At 39.6% G+C, this 24623-nt stretch overlaps 1 protein-coding gene across 2 annotated transcripts in view; it reads right to left on the bottom strand.

Annotated features, from left to right (window-relative positions):
* adck1 (aarF domain containing kinase 1) overlaps positions 1 to 24623 on the bottom strand; it is a 152709-nt gene that overhangs the window by 64633 nt on the left and 63453 nt on the right. For both annotated transcript variants that reach the window (XM_088924578.1, XM_088924579.1), the window contains 2 exons: positions 1490 to 1648; positions 703 to 861 (listed from right to left, as the gene is read on the bottom strand). In XM_088924578.1, the coding sequence (XP_088780704.1) occupies positions 703 to 861; positions 1490 to 1648 (318 nt within the window). The remainder of the gene's footprint in view (positions 1 to 702; positions 862 to 1489; positions 1649 to 24623) is intronic.

Raw genomic sequence — 24623 nt, 5'->3', positions numbered from 1 at the left:
TGTGTGTGTACTTTCTCCCTGAGCCTCAGCTTGGCAAACAAAATTGCTTAGGATTAGTAAAAGTCTGGGGGAAAGGATTTGCCAAAGATACTATTGATCTCTTACATTATTTTTAATTTCCTTGAGATATAATTTGTATTACGTCACCTCGATAGCATCTCTTATCAACTGCTGGGAAAGCCAGCAGGCCTTGCAGGCCCTGGCCGGACACTTCCAAGAACTAATTCCTTTTATCTGGAACTCTTATTTTAATAATTCAGAGGACTAGAAAGTTCAGGGTGTGTGAGACTGCGTGTGCCTACATACAGTATCTGCTTATCTGAATTGGTGGCAGGGATATTGTTCATTTTCAAAAAATGAAGAACAGAAATCTCTCCTACTGGGCTGCGGCAAACCCTGACACTTCAGGAAGCAGGATTCATGGTGCTAAAAGCCACTGGTTCGAAATGAAACTGGACTCTTTTCTGTTCTGAAAGGATTACGGTTGTGGATCAGGCATACTAAATCTGGTATCTTGACTAAAGTTCAGATAAAACCCCCAGCTAAATTCACATCATCCTTGTTTTCAAACCAGGCGGTAGCTCTACTGCAGCTGGACATGGTTACATTCTTTGCTACGAGATAACCAACTCTAGTCTTAATGCACTGTGTGGAAAAAATATATACCTTTGTCTTTTAAATTTTGCGGCTACATGGTCATACCTTGAGGAATTTGAAGTGTTTAAGCATCTCTGCCACTTTCTCAGCATTCCTGCCTTCGTTCAAGAAGTCCAGCTCCAAGGGAAGGTTCCTCCTGGCCTCCTCCACCAGCCACATGAAGTCAAAGTCAGGGAACAGCCAGGACACAGCATGCACAAGGAACTTATACAAAATAAAGAGGATTATTATTATATTATCACAATTTGTTATGTATGTATAAGACGCGTGCATAAAGTTGAAAAAAATGAGCAATCATTCCAGTACTGACTTCACTGCCCAGTACGTCACATTTGGTAAGCAAGTGTTCACTTAATATATGACTCAATTCTCCAATTTGTATTAGAATTTCAAATAGCATCCACAAAAAACTATGTACAGTAACTACAGTTAAAAACTGTCTTTGCATTTTAAATAAAGGTTTTCTTCCTCTAGTTTCCCAGGTGCCAAATTACTACACAAATTCCTTTAGGATTTTGTGAAGCAGGTATATTAGACGTTTTCCATTGACACTGTGTTACACAGTAGGACCTGCAAAAGTACAAGCATGTGTATTTTCAAACACATTTTACAAAGAAGCCCTCAGCCAGCAGGGACCTTCAGATGCTGCTGACCAGTGAATTTGGCTCCACAGCCCATGTATTACCTGACACCAGGGACTGAGACCCAGAGGTGGCTCAATCCACTTATGAGCCAGACGCTCGTTAATGGTTCTGCCAGGGGTGAACGCTACACACGGCCACTGAGGGGCACCTAGAGGGGCGCGTGGCTGCTGTCACTGCTCCATAGTTACCTCCATTACTGCAATGTCCTTGGAGCTCTGGCTCTGCACTTTGGGGTGCTGCACTTTGACAGCCACCGTTCTGCCATCGCGCAGCCTGGCCTTGTGCACCTGCGCTAAGGAAGCTGCCCCTCGAGGCGCTTCTTCGAAGCTCACGAACAACTGCGCCACCTGTCGACCCAGGACAGAGAGAGAGAAACGCAGGTGGTTTGCACTTTTTTTAGTTCTGCAGAATACAAGTGCTGTAGAAGTGGGATTTTCAAAACAAACTTGTGTTATGCTAAAAAAAAACATCATATACAGTAGAGCAAGTGTGCTCAACCCCTGGTCCTAGAGGGCCACAGTATCTGCCGTTTGTCATTCCACCTGAGCTCTTCAATACCTAACCGACCTAATTAACAACTTAACTGCACCACTTTGCCACCTTTCCTCAGTTCTTTATGCGCTGGAGATGTGAAGACAACCACTTTGCAGGAAGTGGCTGCGTTGCGGCACTTGAGGACCGGAGCTGAGAATTCGATGTACTGGAAGCTCCAGGTCAATACGGAAAGCTGCCCAGATTTGTTTCAGTAATTGAAGGTAAACTGCTGAGGCACCCAAAGGTACAAGTAAAAAGAAAAAAACATCTGGGGACATCTACAAAGCTGCTAATAATGTCATTTTTTAATTCTGGTTTTATTCAGGCACACAGGCACACAAACAGTAAACATACAGTAAATCATTAAGCGTAAGCATTTGTTTAAGCGCTGTGTCTCTGGAATACATGTAAACCATTTAAAAGTATTTAATAATGAATTCATCTGAAAAAAAAATCTGTAAGCTGTACTGTAATTCAAAGCTCATGTTGCAAGCGTATTAACACGGAATCTCCAGACACTTGCCCAATGTGTTTAAAGTGTATTTTTTATTAACTCATTTAGAATAATTTCTTCCTCTATATCCTGCTACAAAGCTGCTGTACATTGATTTTTGGCACAGGGAGAGAATATTGACATATGTATTGCATTGTACACACTGCATGTGAGTGTAGTTCCACAAATCTCAAGGGCAGGGAACCCTCTGGAAAGCTAAATGTATGTAAATATGTCTTGAAAATAATTTACTAGAGGCTCTTAATTGATGCTTCTCATTCATATTAACATATAACTGCTTCACTGTTTCCTGTTTGTATTTCTTATTGTAATACTGTGGATATATTGCAGTGAACTAAAAAAGAAATACACAATACACTCCACAGCAATTAATTAAAAAAATAATTACTTTTTGATTAGTTTTATGACTTTATATACCCACATTTAACAAATGTACATATCTTGAATCTGCAGTATGTGCTATATGCACACAGGAACAAATGTTATTTGTCATGCTATTGTCGAGATCTCCCTAAAAGAAAAGATATTACAAATGAACCAGATGGAAAGGAATCACCGAGGAGCACTTTGTCAATCTGTGTTTGAAATGTTTATAAACAGCACAGAGAATTTAATATCAGTTCCATTGTGAGTATTAGGGAAGTCTTTAAGCATTTCTTTAATATAGCTTTTCCCATCAAACTGCACCCTACTGTATATACTGTATATATAACAGCCCTGGAGATCTTTTAGTGCACTGCTTTCTTTCATGCAAGGGGTCTCTCTCAAACCCACAAAAGGGTACAGGGCTCAGTCTGTTCCAGAAGCACTTTTGAGTCTACAGTAGAGTTTCACATTGTCGTTGTTCAGGGGACGGGACTCAATGTGCTTTTTTTCCGCAACACCTCACGCTTGTGTCGGCATTTCTGTGATAAACCTCTCGCTCTCCTCCCCCTCTTCTGATTCCAAACGCATGTTCACGTTGCGGGCTGACCATTACTTACATAAGGACGCGAGCGGTCCTCCAGCGTGACTAACCGTTCAAGGCGAAAGTTTAATTCTGGCACGATCTGTTAGTGTTGCCCCCACTCTATACTCTACAACCAAGTGTGTTGGATTTCAGTTGCTGCACATCAGCGCCCAGCCTGCACTGTGTGGCGGCTTTCTCTTGTGCTCCGCACCGCCTGTCAGGTCTGCAGCAGGCCCCCCTCCAGGACCACCACAGCTTCCTGCATCTCGCTTGCGGTGAGTGGTCCAGTGCCACCTCTGCAGGCTGACATGCTGGCCTCCCATCTGCTCCTCCTGCCACTTGAATAGCTCCACCTCTCCTCCCTCTGCGCGTGCCACTGCCTGTCAACGTGACACGCGCTCCAGACCGGCTCTCCCTGCCAAGCCAGCACATACAGGCTTCTCGAAAATAGCAGGCATATCCCTGGGCTTACTTCCAGAAGAGCAGAATCACACAGACAATTTTTTGAAATGGCATCACGCTTTTCTGAGATCTGTCTTTAGCTGTTTCTGCAGCCTGTGAAAGGAACAGTGAAGTTTCCACACCAAAAACGTGTCAGCCTGTGCAGGATTCTGTGGCAGTTAGACAGTCTTGAACACTGTCACGCTGAAAAGGTAATCAACAAGTTAAAAGCACTGTATTACAAACAAAGAGAATCTATTTCGGAGTCTGTTTAGCTTCAAGTTTCAAAGTGAGCTAGGGACAGGTTTAGAGGTACTAATCTAGCAAGATATGACAAAGGTACAAAGACAAGCCAGTATTTTCGCACCTACTTATGATTCTGGAAAATTAGAGTTCACCTGAATGCACAAACAAATGATGCAAATTTTGTCACTCAAGCAAAAAGCTTTAGAATGCAAAACAGCATTGCAAAGAACTGCTTCAGGGGATGTTTTTATAACAACGAGAACAGTTCTTTCCTCCTCCTTCCACACTGCAATTCTGCTGCAGAATTGAAGGTTTCAGGAACGCTGCCGAGAGACAGAGCTCTGTGCAAGAGGGAATTCCCATCCATAACCCCTTTAAAAAAAGCAATGCCTGAAAACCAGGTCAATAGGTCTATTGATCTGCTGAGCCTCCGATTCTAGCAGAGACCACATTAAAGCCGACAAAAGCTCACGTGAAGGGAGTGGAAATTCTACTGAACAGCACTATGAACCATGGAAGTAAGCTACTTTCTGTGGATCTTATTTCTGCCAGGGCAAACTAGATCTTATGAAGGATGAATGCAATCTTTTATTTGCCTGGTTTTATGGTATGTATTCAGAAACAGCATTGACAAATTGAAAATTTAATTGAACCAATAGTTTTTATTGTCTATGAAGTAGCTATTAAACTCCATAGTAGTTTTGAACAAGTACTAAGTGTCTTTGTCCCTGTTATCAATCACCACTGCAGTGTTTCTGCATGGCTAGATATTTGTCTTGCTGGCTGTGTAACAACATGCCATCCGTTTGTACCAGACAAGTAGAAATAAAGCCTTTATTTTCAGAGACACATGAAAAAGTAGCTTTAAGTGCCAGATCATAACTGGTGTGGTGTCACTCTCGAGATCCCAGTATCTCCAGAGGTGTGGGAAGAGTTGTCTCATTAACAAGTTCAAAAGCAGGCTGGACTGTGTAAGATTTCTAGCTTTATCTGATCCGACTAAAAATCATCTAACTTCTATTTCTGTGTGAAAGATTTAAAAAATAACAGATAAACACACAGATATACGGAATAAACATTCTCTTTTCAGTGTGCAATAAACCTTCACTTGTTCCTAAACATAGATGTCCACTGATTATTTGATTATCAAATGAATTTCATTGCATGATTCCAGAAACAACATGGAACGCATGAAACCAGTTCAGCCATAATGTGTCATGACAATTTCCTTAGCTATTTAAAACAAAATACTTAATTGTGAGGTTCTAAGATTTCTTAAGTATGACGGTCAAAAGTTTTAGAAATACAAATAGCTTATGATATGTTTATCTACAGTATAGCAGTTAGTCGTTTCTAATATGGCAAAGTTGCCTAGTAAGCAAATTATTAATTTATTAACGTAACTCATTTTTTTTTTGCTCACTGTGCATAATAACGTACTACGTACTAGATTTACTAACGTAAATCTACTAACGTACTAACGTAACGTACTACGTCTAGATTTTCATCACTAGCTTGAAACTGCTTCAATGGTTCAATGGTTCAGGATCTCAAAGGAAACAGCACAACCTCCATTCCCACTCACTGTCAGCTACTGTACATCTCTAGTAGCCTCACCCAAGACAGAAACAGGCTTGTGCTTTAGTACAGACATAGTACAGTGATCAAGGTACTCCAGGGACCTATTCACTTCACATGCACATCCAGGGAAATAACCTCGAAGGCTGATCATACAAAGCAGCCAGATTGCCTTGTAGAGCCATTTGCAATATCAGCGTACTAATGATATTTATCATGGATCGTCCTCCAGCAAGGAAGATCTCCATTTCTCATTATGCAAGATGCAATGGCTCAAAATATACTGTTCATGCCACTGACCTACAACATAAGAAAAGGTAAGGTAGGTAAGAAAATCTAAAATCAGTGCTCTGGCACTTACTGCTGGTAGAATACTGAGAAAATACTTCATACATCCAAGGCAGAATACTAAACAATAAGAAGGGTCACAATGAAGCAGAAAGTGTGTGTAGAACTTTGGTGGCATTTTAAAAAATAATATAATTTATTAATAACTTTGCACTACAGGGAATAATATGTGAATTCTGCATGGCTTCTTTTGGTTTTCAGTTTTGTTATAGCTCTATGCTTCATGTGAGAGTAAATTACAGGAACAGGCCCGAATTCAAAATGGCTACTTCTCTTTCACTATTGAGCAGACAATTTCTCCGCCTTACACAAATACCACCTTCCTTCCTCCAACAACGAGCTGACAGTGTTTACTAACCAGAGAGACAAGAGAGAGCCCAGAGGTACACAAGGAAGAATATCTATGCATGGGATTTCTCACAAAAAAATAATCAGTACACAATAGTAACTAATTCACAGTAAAAAAGAGGCTCAAATCCAGATTCAGTAAAGACATGCATTTAACCTAGAGAACGGCACAGTTTGTTCACTTTAATTTGGGTTTATTTTTGTCTTGCACTGTGCCTGCGTTCCCAGTGAACTAACTGCGTGAGTGAAAGTGACACACTGCCAGGAACTGTTCCTGAGCTGCAAACAAGGTGAGCTGAGCAGGCTGCCAGAGATCAGAGGCACGCCGCTCCTTGTGATGCCCACACTCACCTTGTCCCCTGCAGGGGGGGAACCCTCCGCCATCTGCAATTGGAATCTGGATCAAGCTCAAGACAGACCCCGCCCCGGCAGCACAGCCCCCTCCTGCGGGGATTGTTGAAGAGCGCGTGTGCCTGTGTGGATAACTGGGCGCAAATGAACCCACTTCGGATAAAAGTGTCAGCCACATACATGAATGCTAATAATTAGCTGGTGTGAGATTTTGAAGGAAAAAAAATGGGAGTAAAAATTTAGAGACTCTCTCTTTCTTAGTCCGAGTATTTTTCTCTCAGGAATTTTGGGATCAGCATTAGTGTGTACAGTACTTTCCTCTAATGGGCTCCTGCTCCCAGTGACACCTGTCCAAGGCCGCAGGTCCTCAGTCAGTTCCGCACAGATGTGTTCTGCATGTATTCTGACAGAGAGGCATCTGGTCACATCACTGTAACAGCCATCGTGCGAAACTTTAAGAAAACAACAGCAAGCTGAATAAGAGGTATATAGTGCTTGGATACACGAATAAAACATGTTTGATGATAAAAAATGAAATCATTGCAGTGGTGTAAAAATCAACTCCAAGCAGTAGCTATACAACTGGTAATGTCTGGTATTGCATCTTACAGAACCCGTTATTCAAGGTTTTGTACAATGGTAGTTTTCAAGATATTATTGTGCAATATACCGTATGAGGTACTTGCTGCAGGTAATACTACACCTGTTTCTGGAGTATTCTGTCAATGATTCCAACCGCTCACACCCAGGAAGTGAAGTCACCCACTACTCCCCATTAAGACAATTCTGTTCAAAAGCTCAGAGCATTCCATGTTCATTCATGTGACAGAACTAAACCAAAATTACCACAGTGAATGGAAATCTGTTGTTATATACACCAGAGCAAGTTTGAAATTATTTTATTCTCCTAACATGATTAATACAGCCAGTAAGTCCAGGTCCTGTCCACCCATTATCCAACACCAGTCCCATGAGAATCTGATGCAATTCACAGGCCCTTACAATGGAGAGGAACCAACAAGCAAAATTCTCTGGCTCCCTGCACAGTCGTTGAAGGAAACAGTAAAAAGAGATGTACTGTATAAGATATGGAAACCGCTCAGGGGTTCTTGCCTATTGGATTAAAGAAACATTATCAGCCATAAAAAACCTACGTGCCTGTAGATTTAACAAACAGACACCCTTATTTTGTATATAAGAGTGAATTTTAAATTTTGATCTGGGGCCAGACATTCCCAGCAGGGAAAGAACTCCTTTGAGGGCACTTAATTACTAAAATGACTTCAGCTCTAATATGCAGTAAGCACATTTATAAACTATGTGAATATACAGAATACTAGAAGAAATAATGATTGCACACTTAAACATCTCAGTTTTAAAGCTTTTGAATGGTTGGTGCTGTTGTTGTTCTATGCCTGTTTTCAATTTTGTTTTTACTATTCAATCAATTCACCAAGAACATTTACATTCACATATGACCCAGTCCATCCTTTCTAAAATTATCTGGTAATCTGCATTTTTGCAGAAGCTTATCTAAAGCCACAGATGACTGGGACCAGAGATCTGTGTGTGCCTGCGAATGCTGGATAAAGCAACTGACCCTTGACTTTCCAGAGTGGAACAAAGTCATTATCATTTCACCGCTAAATCACAACACAACATGAGTGCTGCAAAATATTTAAAGAGTGCAAAAAATTCAGTTTGGCCCACTTTTGGGTAGTATTAACATATTTATCACTGACTGATCAAACAGAGTCCTAATAGTTCAGGATGGCAATCCATGAATCATGAATCCCCCAGAGCTAAAAAATCAATTGGCAGAAGAAAACACTTTTGTAAATATACCTCTGAGCCAGCTGTGTGCACAATAATAGTGTCTTCGATGCAATACTTTAGAAACAAGCAAAATCAATTGCAAGAGGAGTACATTTTGAGTTCAGAGCTTTTACCATTAAATTGCAATTCTGCACCACAAAACACATGTTCTGTATGTGCTGTACATTGTCCTCCTAAAACTCTTGCAGTAATGATCCAGTTCTGCGAAGCTGAAGAATTATATTCCGTTGCATCTTTTCCCCAAAATGAATGTTCAGGTTTTTTTCCCCGAAAAATGTTTTTTTTTTCAAGCAGCAACAGAAAAGCAAAATTAATGTAGCCTTAGGAATCTTACAAATAAAAAACAACCAAGTACTGCCATAAATAATTGAAAATGTGACTTTAATTTTCACAGCCATTTAAAAAACAAACAATTATAATTTGAAAACTGAGGGCCCAATTTTCCCTGAGGACAAACTGCCCACCTGATTAATTTACTGTGGAGTGGACAAATACACCCATAGTTTGTCGACAAGGAAAATAACATTCTGAATGTTTTGAACACTGATTATACCTGCCAGACCCTTTGCATCCTGGACCAGAATTCATTTTGTTATTTTGACACCATGCCTGAGAGTTCCCATGTTTAGTGTTTTCTGTGAAATTGACACAATTACAAAAGAACGCATATGATAAAAACCATATATGTTCTGTCCTTAAACAGAATTATACTGTATGATGTAGCCTTTTCACCTATTTGAAAAGGTTGTTGGGAGATTTAGTAGAACGTTTTGCATGGTACCTCTAGGCGAAATTAAATTGTATGACAAAACAGTGAATAATAAATATTAATTCCATGTACTGTATTTGTTTCATGTGGAAATCACCGACTTTAGAAAACTGAAATCAAACTTTATGCCATGGTTTCACAGCATGACTGCAGACAGATGTCCTGCATGTCCAGAACTGACCTATTAATGGAATGTTCAATACAATCCAACCACTGCACAGCTGTTATTCTCACACTTCCGCTCTCTCACACACAGAGGTCTCACCTTCATTCTGGATTAACTTGGATTTCACTGGTAACATTCCCATTTAATGACAAATCCACACGGCAGTTTCTGCCATTCCAAGCTGTTGCCAATAACTGCTTTGGTGTTATTGCTAGAATTTTAAAATCCGGATTATAACATCAGTTTACTGATTCAAAAATATTATCTGTCACTTAATCTATTCTTTATAGGCATATGGATACATGGAATGTAGATACAAACACATACGCCCACAGATCAACAGGGTGTATAATTGTGACTTTGAGGGTTCGAATGGTTAACCTAGTTTTGACTATTCATTTATACATGTAACTGCTGGTCTGGTCAGCCTAGTTTACATATTTATCTCTAACATTAATTTGATTTCACAAAATACTCAGATTCCGCTCCCTTTATTTATCAAGGTGTGCCTTTTTTTCCAAATTCTTATCAAATCACATCTCTGGAAACAAACAAGTCAACTGTCTTCACTGAGAGAAAAATAGAAAAACATTTTTTTTTTCTCAAAAACCTTTTGTATATTCTATTTCCTGTTTTAAAAACAACTTGCAGATTTTTATACATTTGCCCAGCACAACTCCAAAGACTGTAAATCTAATGTGAACTATACAGCCTGCCTCTGTAATTGAAATTCAGCATGTTGAACAGACTGCTCATTAGCCTTTCCCTGGGAAAACTCAGTTTTCAATTATAGAAAAATCACCTGACTCCAGGAAAATACTGTTCGGCAGGTTTTACTGCAATGTGTTGTAAATGTTATCTTATTTTTAGAAAAACAAAACTACAATACCTCGCAACATAAAATTTCTCCTACTTCATCTTCAAATATACATTTTCATTTTCACATGCAATATATTTGAATACACATCTGATTCAAAATTTTCCCAATTGAAAAACTACAGCATTTTAAGAGCAGCTGGCAGTGTACATAAATTACATTCCTAACTTTTGTCTTACTCTCATTTGTTATCATTTCTGCCTGTCATTTCAGCTTAGCCTGGGCACAAAGGGAATATCTGTCAACAGGACACAGCTAGACTTTTATCAAGGGTTTGTTAAAGCAAACCAGGTCTGTATCAGCCCTTTAAAAACACTTGGAGCGGAAGCACATTTTTACATGCTATTTTTAAATGTTAGACACAAAAGAGCAGGTTATTTAAAGTTTGTGAACAGTATTAAAGAAAAGGCACATATACAGCACCCTCCAGAAGTAGGCAAAATTTACGTCCAGACTCTAGATTTTCACCACCATCACAGAAACACCCCTAAACACCCCACCAGCCCAGACAGAACTCTGGCACCAGAGGACCCCTCACTGGGAGACCAGGGAGAGTGACCATATGCTATAGTGCCCCTTTTGCACCTGTCCAATACGTTTTGAAAGACCTGAAAGAGAGAAGAGATCCACTGATATCCACCTGTGTCATTTCAGTTACCCAACGACACATTCGAGAGTGACAGTAGCACTTGCATGTTGAGCTCACATGTTGATTTCCTGTTAAAATATTCTGAAACTACTAACATGTACCTGTGACTCATTCTGTGCTGCCTAAGAAGGTCTGTTGTCACCTTCAACCACACTGTATTCTGAAATTTGCGAAAGAAAACAAAGAGCACACTTGAGAAATAACTCCGTAGCTACAACACAGGGAGCGGTGAATGGGACACACATTCTAAGCAGGAAAAAAAGGGAGTCAAGAACTCCAAAGTAATAAAAAAATAATAATTATCAATAATCGTCAAACTCTGATGAAAAGTACTGTAGGAATAAAATCAAGAACCAGTTTTGTTCAGGATTTGTTCTTCTTGGGGAGCTGAGGGGTGCTTCTTTGCAGGAGGTGAAGGTCTGATAGGTCAGAGGTTAAGGGTCATTGCGTTCTGCACTCTATGAGCTTCAGTGAGCTTCAGTACAAAATCTCCAGCACAGCTGTGTGCTGAGGAGAGGAAATCTCTCAGTGTATATACAGTATATAAAAAAAATATATTTATTCTTGGGCGAAGAGCTCAGAAAAGAAGAATTGGAAATATGTCTGACAGCCTTAGAAAAATGTTTTTGTAGAGGATTGTCTATTTTCTCCCCAGCCCTCCTCTCACAGCGTCATGATGTGGCGTTAATCCTTCACGTCTCTGAGCTCCAAACACCCACAGGCCCTCATTAGAAGGAAGAAAATTCATTGCCAAAAAATTGAGATTTCATGGTGGCTGAATTTGATGGCATTACAGTTGTCTGAAGAAAGCTGCGCAGGAGTGACCGTAAACGCTGCTTTGCCGGAGAGGGCTGCTCTCCACTCCTCTGCCAGCTGCAAGGACCTCTCCGACTCGCAGGGTGGGAGAAGAGCCACACTCTGGCGGCACCCAGAGAAAAAACACAAAATCCTCTCTAACTTCCCGTGCGATACCAGGTGTGTGAAAAAAGGTTCTAATTTTTGTCATTAGAAAGAGGCTTCTTGAAATCCCCAACTCTTAGCGGTTGTAGACTGCAGCATGAAACAGCGACTGCGTTTTCTTCTTGAACCCAACTCGCAAATTTCCTGCTATAAATGAGTATTTCTATTTTGGTAACAAAGTGATGAGACAAATGAGAAATACATCTTAACACTAAACGATTGCAATACAAAACAGCAGTAATTTGCGACCACGCACAGACTGATCATAGCTGCCTCCTGGGATGTGTGCCATTTTTAAAAAAAGATGTGTGACACAGAGTTCCCCTATTCTCCATTTCCAGCAGCAATCTGAAATGCAAACACTCCTTAATTTGAGCACTCACTAACATGCTGCTTTCACACACCAATAAATCTTTACTTCCACTTATTTCATGGTCAACTAGCTAAAACCTACAGCAACTGCTGCAGGGCTGTATGTAACAGACCATCAAGTGACACAAAGGCTCTCTCTCTCATCCACACTGGATTGCTTTACAATAAGACAACTTTCAGGTTAATAATAAGGAGGTGCAAAAGCAAAACATCACATTTTAACTGTTGTCAAATGAAGACAGGATATAATGCCTGGGCAATTATTTCTTAAACAGAAGATGCTGTAACGAACTCCCATGACATGATGATGAACAATTAAGAGCTTTGATGAAATTCTGTTTTTTTTTGTCTAAATACTTTGCAGGTGATTTTCTGAACTTGACAGCTTGACAGATATTAAAGATGTATTATATTTTAAAAAGCAAAATTTCAAACAGATTAGCTCCTGTCTAATAATGATTTATTTTTGCTTCGGTGTATGTGGTGATAAAAGACGACTTTTAAATACTTGTGATTTGCTGTACTGCTGCGACAATTGAGCAGCTGCCTTGTCTACCAACTTTAACCTTAAAAGTCAACTCATTGCTCCTGGAACTGCTCCCAAATGTCATTTCCTGACATAGAATACATTTCCAAGAAACAAAAAATTTCCTTATGTTCTTTGACACTGTTCCCAGCAGGGTTATTCTTAAAGAGTTAAGCTCGCTCTCAAAATCATTGAATGGTTTATATATCATTCTTACATGCATTTCTTTCTTTTTGACATGTCTAGGGTGATTAATGATTTTGCTAGAGATGATCCAGTGGTAAAGACAGTACTTATTCGGGGATTTTAAACTGTCAAATTAACTGAGGTCTGTGCCCTAAAGGTACCGTATCAATAGTTTAATTTGATTTCATTTTATGGTATTTCACACAAGACCATAAATTTGTCAAACCATACCAATTTATTAATGAAATCTTTTTTTAGAGAATGGATACAAGAAAGAAAATACCTTCTGGCCCTTTTTGTGGTTTCACGAAATATGTTCTGATGTACCGATTAAAGCTAATAATTCTCAAGTGAAAAATGAAAAATAAATGGTGTAGCTTTTAGCATAATGGTTACAGGGAGAACAGGGGAATAAATGCATGTAAGAGGAATATTTCACATTGGACTTTATCTGTTTTACAAACTCAGACATGCAAACTGAATGACGCAAAAATCAAAAAAGGCAGAAAAAAAGCTTTTACAGACTGGTCTGCTTTCAGGATTGGACCTCTGAGAAATACGAACAGAAATCAAGAAACACTCACACCATGAGTAGTTACAACTATTTAAACAGGCAATGTGTTGCTAGAAGACACCATGGATTGCTCAAGTAAAAACAAGCCTCAGCAACAGACAAGTAAAAGTCAGTATCTATGGGCACTATCACCACCGATAATTCCAAGCCATCTGCGTATCCGACTGTCCATCTGTAGCTGCAGCTGATGTCTGAGGGTTATACCAGAGGTCGATGACCCTGACCCATGTGTCTGCATTGTTACTATACATCAGGACACCCTCAAAGTGCTCAATCCTTAATTCTGAGTGGCATTGTAACGTGCCCCGTGAGATCTAAATTTCTTTACATAAGCAAGCTGATGCATTCCAGCCTGAAGAACACCCAGCACTTGAATTCTCTCAGCAGTCAAGATTCATGCCATCACTGAGTGGGGGACAGGCTTCTCGTTACTTTTGGTGTTCCGATGACTGTATCTGTAAATTGTATCTACACTTTGCACGTGCAAGCCAATGAATTTGTGACATGCCATGCTTGAAAACGTTCCCCTGCCACCTGTTCACATTCAAAAACAGAGCTTTCAGTGGCAGTAAAATCAATGCATGAATCACAAAAATTGCCTGGGTGATATATTTATAAAATGTGCATTTTTGTCACGCTCAGTTGTCTTTTACAGGGCACAGCGTACTGTGATAGTTGAGTAATACTCTTCCTTCATGACAAATTCTTCTTGCAGACTGACACAGAAACAGATACAAAAACTTCAACATGTATTTCCATATGCTTACACAGAAAAGCAAAGAGTGTTTACAGAAGCAGAGCTTAAGAGCTTAGATCTACAGATTTGCACTTTAAAAGCAATTTAAACGTAGCTTAACCTTGCCCTGCTGTTCCTGTCTGACGGTCTGGCACTCTTGTGTTCATGTATTTGCATCGGTTTGATGTGTTATTAGTTTTGCTAAGTTGCAGATCCTCACTTGACCTGCAACACTGTACTGTATCGATGTTTTCTTAGGCGCAGATGGTAGACAGCTTTCGTAGCAATTTAGCTCCTTTGCAGCTGTTTTGCAGAAAAGAAACTGTAAAAAAAAACCAAATTATCTTTTTATAACAACTAAAAATGTGCACCGAAAGACAAAATCTAGCACCTGGCAAAGACACCTTATGACACTGAGCATTAAAAATTTCAAGTAGATTGCTACTACATTTTTAAGTCACATCATGTGACCAAAAGCAGTTAGCCAGCTCAATTAGCTGTAGAGTTCAGTAGGCAGACTTATGCAGAGTATGTCTTTCTTCTGTTGAAAAAATAAAGAAGCACAAATATATACACGAATACCAAACCACAGATTTAGGTATTTTCCCAGAAATTGCAGTTTTTCACTTAATTATTTTGTAAGAAGATAAAATGCTAACACAGAACAAATCAATTTCCATTTTTAACATACAAACGCTAGAACCTAAGATATAATCAGATCTCAGCCAAATTGTCATCTCTTGGCAAAAGTTATGCACTTGTTTCAAAATTATTTCAATATCAAGCGGGCTTATCTGGCTTGATGTTTTTTGTTTGTTTTTTCCTCTCTCCCCATAAACTGTTTAAATTTCTTTCAAGTGGTTCTATTTAATTATGTGTGTCTGCCTTCAGTTTTGACTATACCCTTATCATAGTGTGCAATAGTCAGAAGCCTTAACACCAGCCTTGATCTGCATATATTTAGGAATTCTACCCTGCAAGCCATGTTAAACTGTTCATATTTCTGCAGCATAACATGCTGGACACAATGCGAAGAAATGCACAAAAAGGTAAAAGTGACTGGCTCATCCAGTAAAGACACTCATTGGGCTTTCAAACAAATCTCCTAGAAAAACACTGTGCTGTGTGCAGCAAGTCACAAGAGGCCAGAAACTCTGAAAGAAGGTTCTGAAATTCAAGACGGAGAAACAGAGGCCTCCATCTAATGCACTGTTCGCTATTATGATGAATAAGAGCATCATGACCGTCAGAAAATGATACGATATATCTTACATATTTTAATGTGGAATACAGGCATTTCCCTTGGCAACAGAGAAATTCTTTTTAATGGCATGTGCAAAAGTGAGAGATTTACAGAATAATAATCTGTTTCCTATTGTTAACAACAAGCTCCTGACTGATTAGCCAATCAAGGTTCAGCTGGCTGTGCCTCTGTGCTTAAGTCCTTTGGAAAACGAATCTGCAGCTGGCAGAGAGTGAAGCTCACAGGTGCTGGATATTGAAGACCCAGCTCAAGCCCTGGCACAGCATCAGAACTGTATCATCTCACATAGTTTTTCTCATTGTCTTGTGTACAGTGAGCTGGTGGGTTACAATGTCCCTTTCTCTTCTGCAATTAACCACTAAACTGTGAGAAAATGCTGGTGAAGAAGAGCTGCTGATAACTCTTTCACAGATGGTTTGAAAGCAATTGTGGATATGACAAAGATTCACAATTGTTAGGGTGGGCATCTGAAACTGCGTGCTTCACAGTGTGCTTTGGAAATCCATCTTCTCTTCAGCGATGGGTTTAGCGATGTGTTTTCAGAGCTGAATAAGAGTTAAAGAATCGACGAAGACACTCCCTGCCCTGCCTGCAGGCATGGAAATCTCTTTTTAACTTAGTCAAAAGCGAAACACAAGGATCTCTGCCAGGGCTGGTCTGCTTGCTGTACGACTGCTGCCTACATCTGATTGACTTTGTTTAACACAAAATGCTATTACACTCTCCTCCCAGCACAGCTGCAACAACATCTTCCTGGCTAACAGAATAGTTGGTTTAATGGCATAGTATAATCATAAATGTACATCCTGATTAAGGAGTTCCAGGTTCAGCTGAGAGAATTCTAAAAGGGCACTTTTTAACGTTCTTTCAGCTCTTCAATTTCCTCACCTCATCTAGGGCATGAACCAAGTGAAACCTGTGTCGTATAAGGAAAAGTCTTACTACAGCAATTGCTAGACTTTTCACTGGATCAGAAGGGCACTTCCTGGAAACAAGGTGCACTATGACCTTGAAGATCCACCGTATCATTTCACCCTTTACCCTTTTCCCTGAGGCAACTGCTCCTAGGTCACCTCGATAAACCCACAAGAAATGTACAAGTGAAAAGAATGCAGGTCTCTTTTTACCCATGAGATATCCCCAAAAGGATAACCTGGCATGATCCCAGACCATAACCAGTCCAACAATCCTTAAAATTACTTCCCTGCTACTACCAAGAACAATTACAATGTGTTTTTAGTAAGTATTGCATGCTTTAAACAAGAATTCAGTCAGAAAAGATTTTTAATTTTATTTTTTACCAACCTTTTTTGTAGCCATACGTGTATGTATTATTTCTGACAAAGGCTAAACTGACAAGAGTGGTCCCTAAATGTTTAAATTAAACTTTATGTGGTACAAGACAGGAAGGGCAGGTTGAACCTTTTACTCATCCAGACAAATTATATTTTAAGGAGGGAGTGGGACAGTAATCTTCACATATTAACCTTCTAATTGCAAGTGAAGGCAAAATTACAAAACTCCATAATTATTAATCCAGCTGACACCAGGCAACAAGTAGCAGCGATCTTCTACAAGCAACATGAACATTATTTCAGAGCTACTGTCCATAAAGTACTGTAAATCACAGTTGGAAAATTTAAGTTTTGCTCTCTGCTTTGATGCAAAATAACTGGCCTTTTTATTTCTATAAAAATAAGAAAAAAAACAAGTCACAAAAATTAGTTAACGATAACTAAGCTCCATGTTCAGTTTGTGGCACCTTTGGATCAGACTCTTAAGGTGCAGGAGGCACTGAAAGGTGCATTTGAGTAACTCTTTACATCTGCTCCTGATAGCAACAGGCAGGGCTGAGAGCTGAGAACAAAAAGTAATAATAGCAAACGCTGAAAGGAAAAAGGGTGAAAAGAGTCTCAAAGAAAACATCTGTGGAGACGACACCATCATGAGTGCCCTGCTTTGGAGCCCAATTGTAGAACTGGGACTGGACTGAACAATGACAGCACACAGCACACAGCACACAGCACACAGCAAACAGCACAATTAACAGAAACAGAGATGGAAGACTCTTAGATTAGAAACAAGAACCGTTGCATGTTTTTAATTCGCATAACACACTCTTAATACGGGAAAAGCAATCCAAGCGACATGACCTACAGTACCTAACTACAAGATGGCCTCCCATTAGGATTCACATATCTGCACTCATATAGAACAAGACACATCATGTAGCACAGGTATGTCATTGGAAAGCCCTGGCTCGGGCTTATCTTATTTTACATAAATATTAATAAAATGAATATTTACTTTACATTAGATCAGAATACCTTCAAAAAACATATATATGCATGACATTTTAAAGAAGAAGACAGATATAGAAAGAGATAGTCACAATGAATATGTGCAGAAAAGTATATATTAGTGTTTGCTTTATTGACACTGTAATGGCTATGGTGATGACAGATCTGGGCTTTGTTCTACTGTTTAATTATAATTTGCTGTAATAAGCATCTCTGAATTGTTTCTCCAGATAAACAATGAAATCTAAAAAGCATACAAAGCCACATGTGCGTTTTGGACACTAATTGCACGATACACATTTTAGCAGCATAAAGAAACTGGGAAGGTTAATTTATTCTTGAGCTTTAATTCAAGCTATTGTAATGGATTCCCAGATTAAAGTAGCTACTTTCATTAATAATGGCTAAAATAAATAACAAAACTTTGTATCACTATTATTATCACACCTATGTCTCATTTTTTTAAGCAAAGTTACACAGACAGGAAACAATTTAAGAGCTGGTGAGGTATTCAATGATGAGTTTTGGTTTGGAATGCAATTTAAATACTCCCTCTAAATGTCATTGTGGCACCTAGTGCTATATCTATACCACACACACATATATATATCCAACAATGCCTAAATAAACTTGCAGTGTTTTTAATACTTATGTCAGGGAAAATATATGAATTCTGAAATACATCCAGTTAACAGGAGTAAATGCATTTTGTGCATCATGCTTTAATTTAAATTAACAAAACAAGAATGCTGCCTACACCTCTGGATTACTCAACACACTGCTCTCCTTATACAAAGATGATATAAATAATGTACGATTTTCGCAAGTGAAGAGACATTATTTAGACAGTTGACTAACACTACCTTAGGTTCATACCAAGGTTTTCATAACACATCCTGCATAGAGACCACTGAATCACCCTGAGCCATTTGGGATAAAACAGGAGAATGCACTGTCTGAGAAAAAAAATGAAAATATTATACAGTAGGAAGATCCAGTGAGCTGTTTATTAAAGACTTTCCTGGGGTCAATTTCATTTTCACCTTCCTATCACTTTTCTTTGGAACAGCTGGTGTGGGAAAGACACTGGCAAAGCATCAGAGTTTCATGTTATTCAAGGACCAGCATTCTTCTCTTGCAGGTCCGTTAAGATGCTTACTAAATAGCAACAGAGAGGAGTAAGCTTTGTTTTCCTTGCAACAAGGAAGATCAAGAGATACACAGATTACCTGGAGGAAGGGAGATGATACATAAAGTGTTTAAAGAAATCAGGAGTAGTGCTGTTCTTCCTTCTGCAATATTTGATATAAAACAAAGAGGGGGAATCTCCAAGATATGTCATTCGCATCAACTGAATTTCCCACATGGATTTATTTTTTTTATTATTATTATCATTATTACATCTGCTTTAGGAAACAACATCCAAGTCATGTAACAGGAAAATAACACATTTAAACATTTTCACAATACTCTTAAAGCTGCTCTTTGAAGTCCTTTAGATAACCAGTTAACTTCATTCGGCGATATCCTGCTACTCCTTTTAACACTGGAAACTTTATTTTGCTTCAGCAAAAACGGTAAGCAGCAGAAAAAGCACAGCACTGATGGATATAGGGGGGATAGAAGTGTGAAATGTCATTGACCCGATACAGAGGCGCAGAGCTGAGTGGCCCTGCCAGAGCTGCAGTTATTTAGGATGTAAATCACGCTCTGAATGGGCTGTAAAACAGGCAGGCCGACTAAACTCTATGAATAGGAAAGTAGGTACAGCTGGGCTTTTCATAATCAACATAAAAAACAGATTAGTACTTTAAAGATTAAACATTATCTTTTCACCATATGAAATAAATCAACTGCACTTAAGATGTCATTAATTTAAGACACTATTGTGAAATACTATGGCACGTTACTGAGACCCCGTTCGTGTTTTCTTTCTTGTGTCTGTTTCTGTTTTGTTTTCACAAAGTGTAGCAAAAAGAGACTGAAGCAAAAACAGGCTGACTTAGGAAGTTTCAGCGCTGAATCGATGTCTGCATTTTCCTTCATTAGAAATAAGATTTAAATCAGCGACTCCTTTATACTAAACCATGTACAAAATGTGCAGGTTTAATCCTGTGGCTGAAACCGAAAGGCACACAGCAAGAGAAAGCAAGGAAGAAGGTCACTGAAACATTATCATCTCAGAGGCTGTCAGATCTGAAAAAAGCCAGCAGTGATGAGTGCTCCTGAGTACAAACCCAACTTATACTGGGCAGCTCAAGAGCTCAGTGATTACCTGAATATTTTTCAGAATTATTTGTAGCACAATCTGATGATAGACTGTGAGGAAGGCTGGAAGGTAAACGGTCAGAGACACAGACAGACAGGTAGGCAGGTGACAGTAAAACTACTGCATTTATTCATACAGATATTTTATACATGAACAGTAATTCTCTTTGTTTAATTACCATGGTTTAGTAAGCAGGATTTATTTTTGAATATCTCCTCCATGCTTCTAGAACACTGATTCACTCTAGCGATTTAAGTGAGTTCAGACATGGGGTCTTTACAATGCATCTGCAGTGCATATGCAAACCACATAACAGAGCCTTTGCTTCTCCACGCTAGGATGAATGATTCTTCAGTAAAGACAGGAAAGGTATCACTGGTAAAGAAGTACGCTTTAATAATCAATGGATTTCAGATGAAGGATACGATCAGTTTTAGTTTGTGCTTATAAATAGTAATCACTGTGCATGTAGGGAAATCAAGGACACAAAACTGGAGAAAACAGTCAGGGGTTAAGGCTGCTGAGAAAACAGTACACTTACAGAAGGCTTGCTTGTTTTTTAGGTACTCACTAAAATATGCAGAGACGATTGAAAGGAAAATATTGGCACAGCCTTTGCCATGACCGTGGTGCAATGGGATAGTACCACATGTACTGTACATTTCTGCACTGTGTGTCATCCTGGGAGATCAATACTGCACTCCAATCACACTGCAAATGTCCTCTGCCTCATTACAAAAACTGGAGCTGTCAGTGATTACAAATTCTGTGCCATTTACTGTCTATGATATTAACATTTCTAACTATCTCTTTCTTTTATTCCTAGAGGATGAGCAAGCTTTAAAAGGTCAGGCCCAAATTGGCAATACTGTACTATGATTTTAACGCTGTGGAAATTATGTTTCTCTCATGAGATCAAAGAACCGAACACCTTATAAGGACCTCAGGCAGAAACAAGCTCTTGCAGATATTCAGTGAGAGAGCAGACTGCAAACAGAGTGAAATCAGAGTTTTGAATCACCACTGTACTGTTTGTAAAGTGATAACAAAAGACTTGACATTGTGATGAAAGTGCTGTTTCTGTTCTGGTTCTGGTTGCGTGGACAGAGGGAACACAGGTCACCCAGGGGTCTCCCTACAAAGACCTGGGTTCCAGAGCTCACACAGAAAGGGTTCTGCTGTTTCACTTGTAGAAACTGCTACACTGGCTCCTTATTTTGTTACACTGCTTATTAGCAGAAGTCTTGCAGGAACGGCCTTTAAATTTAAATTAAGTGCCTCCTTAATATGTAGCTCTTGAGAATAAAATTATAGAAATTGATCGCATTGCTGCAGCACAGCAATGAAACTAAATGGTTTAGTACAATGTGTAAGCCATCAGGAAGAATTAACCCTGCGCTTTGTTTATGTGGCTCTTTTCCTTCTGTCAGTAATAATATGTCATCACCACAATGCATTCCAGAATGGTACATTTGCTAAAAGGCATTGTAAGAAATACTCAAGAGTGTTTAATTAACATTAGCCTCAGAAAAAGAAGCTTAAAGACTAAAAATGGGGATTTTTCTTTGTGAATAGCATGGTTTTATAGCAGCAAACCTGCTGATTGCATGCAATGATAAGATGTGCAAGAGGGGCTCATATCTGTGATTCCATCAACAACCGGGGTCGGCCAGAGACGCTGCAGTGTCTTTCTGTCACGGCAGTCAAGGCCGCTCTTGGGGCATTGCAATTTCCTCTCGGAAAGCTCTAGCGTGAGTGCCCTGGAGCCCGCTTTCTTTCAGTTGATTCCTGTTTAGTCCCCAGAAGGGAGGAAAACCGTGTGCCTCTCTGACAGAAGGAGCACAAGACTCCAGATGCCCACACTGGACTGGACAGGAGCCTCCCTCCTGGCTCGCCATCAGCACAGCAGCAGCCCCCCCCCCCACCCCCCAGAGAGGGTCTCCGGGTCCCAGTCAAGAGGTAGTGGCCGGCCGACGCTGAACACAGAAGTGAAATCCTGCTGACCTTTAAAAGACACTGCCTGTGCACCCATGAGAAAAAGAACAAAGAGGAGGTTGAAGCGATAGACTGAAAACATCGCCCGCCCACAGGTCTGCATTAGCGATATGGGGTGATATAGGGGTGATACGGGGTGAGGATGAGACCACACATTGCTGAGATGTGGTGCACACAGAGATGGAAGCAGAAAGACCATTAGCTTTTCTCACTTAAAGAAAAACCATTAGAAGCAAAGCAAGACCAAAACATCGTTAGTCCGTTAATTCACCCTACGTTCTGCAGCAGACTGATGTACAGTTTATTAAACATAAACCAGAGATGTTCTGTATGACTGCATATGGCAACACAGGACTCTGTAATTAAAAACAACAGAAAAATGATTGAATAATAATAATAATAATAATAATGGTGATGATGATGATGAAAAATGTTTCATTTAAAAAAATTACATTTGGCATTTGAAATTAAAGGCTGCAGTACACACAAAGACCGCTGAAAAAAAACGACTCTTTAACATTTTTCCTTCATACAGATGGTCTATGAGAGAGTTTTCAAAGACCCTGCTGACTAAATCAGCAAGCTGAAACGTGAAAATTAAGGTTGTGCTGACATGCTGCTCCCACTGCAGTGGTAGAGAGGGGCGCCGTTAACACCTGGCAACCCGGGGAATAGCTGCTGACCGCTGAAGTGTCCCCATACAGCTCTGAGAACATGGATGAAGTACCAGCAACAGATGATTCCCGAGGGAAATCTCGGCATCGCTGGGATGCTCCAAGTGTAAACAAGGCAAGAAAGCCTACTGTGGAGCTCCAGTATTTGAGAGGGCAGTCTGGACGATTAGAAGGGCTCTTCTCACTGTAGTGAGGCTATAGGGTTTATGTACTCTGCTGCACTGATGTGCTTGGACCACTGCTCATGTTTGCTGTGGACAAAGTGCATTTGAGCTGCCTTTCCTAGTACAAAAGAAAACCAAGGCAGAAAACCATTACTACTTTCTTCTTGTCATGGACGCATACGGTATACTTACAAGTGTTTATATGGGAAAGTGAATACAGAAAGCCCACAAATAACAAATGAATTATTCCATCAGATTTTTCACACTGAAGAAGTACCTTCAGGCTTTTCATTTTGATGCAAAATGTGTTCTTCTTACTGTACCTCTAAATAAACTCCAGAAAGTTTTCCAAATAGTATGGTTGAGTAACATTTTTCTCTCGTGTAATTTATCTTTCCAATACCTACATTGTTTTTTTTTTGCTAGATTTGCAGTTTTTACATCTAAATTAAGTAAATGGCGGGTCTGTAAATGCTCAGTTGAGAGTCTCAGCTGAAAAGACAATGACTCGAGATCTCAGTGATATTGTGCTGAATGAACAGAAGCTGTCTGAGCTGACAGAATAGGCCTTAGTTCCTCTGTTGTAGAGGACAGGATATGTCAAATGATAATATCTCCCAGTACACAGTGAAAAACCCACTCAGCAACACATTTTCGATTCCTGCAGCTAAGACTGAATACAATGATTCCTTTTTTTTCTGGCTTTACATTTTGTTTGAGGATTATCAGAACTTCTAGAGATAGTCGGCAATCCTGTCTTGTACACAACACAGTGTAAACAGGAAAAATAAAAACGTTAGCTTTGGTTTATTAAGCATTATAACAGAAGTCTACATTTTTACCAGGTCACACCTTCTCAACACCCTAACAATTTGTTTTAACACTACCAACATTTTGGCACAAAAAAGCCTTCATCGGGTTGTGTACATTTGTTCCACGTAAATCATATATCACCTGATGTTGATTAGCTGGAAGCAAAGCACTGAGTGAAAAAGGCATTATTTCTCAACTAAACAATCAAGTAGAGAATTAGTTAACTGTATCATAAATATACCCCAAATTGCTTTTTTGTCATGTCCATCTAGTATGGAGCTGTAAAAATGACATTGCCATTTTGTTTCAAACATCTGCATCACACAGATCACACACATCTGCAACTACAACCATGCTGACAATACCACTGTACCACATAGACAGTACGTGTGTTGAAAAAATAAATTAGGAAGGAAGAAAAAACAGCAAATGGCAGCTCCACATACTGGCAGTGTTATTTTTTGTCTTTACAGCCAGCCTTTTGCCCTTAAAAACGAAAACTCCACATCAGTGAAACAGCCCTGCACACGGACACATTTCTTGCACATCATTAGGAAAATTATGCACGTTTATACGCTCAGCTGGCAGGCATATAATTGAAAATACAGCAGGAGCTACAATAAAAGCCCCCATCTTACATAACGACAGAGCAGCACAAGGCAGTATGCTGGGACTTGTGTGCCATCTGTTGTTTGCTGGTCTAAAGTGATGGAGTCAGGCCTCGCACTAGGCTCTGCCTCTGCAAGGGATTAAAGTGCTGAGCAATTCTCTGCTCAGTATCATCAGCTGGGGCAGAAAAGCTCCAGTTTCTACTTTGCTGACTTTCCAAAGATTAATGAAGTTATTCTACTTCTAAAGCAAATAAAAGTAGTAAAATCAGTAG

This window comes from Atractosteus spatula, chromosome 9 (assembly GCF_055471065.1).
Source record: "Atractosteus spatula isolate fAtrSpa1 chromosome 9, fAtrSpa1.hap1, whole genome shotgun sequence".
NCBI classification, from domain to species: domain Eukaryota; kingdom Metazoa; phylum Chordata; class Actinopteri; order Semionotiformes; family Lepisosteidae; genus Atractosteus; species Atractosteus spatula.
This window is presented reverse-complemented; position numbering and strand designations above follow the sequence as displayed.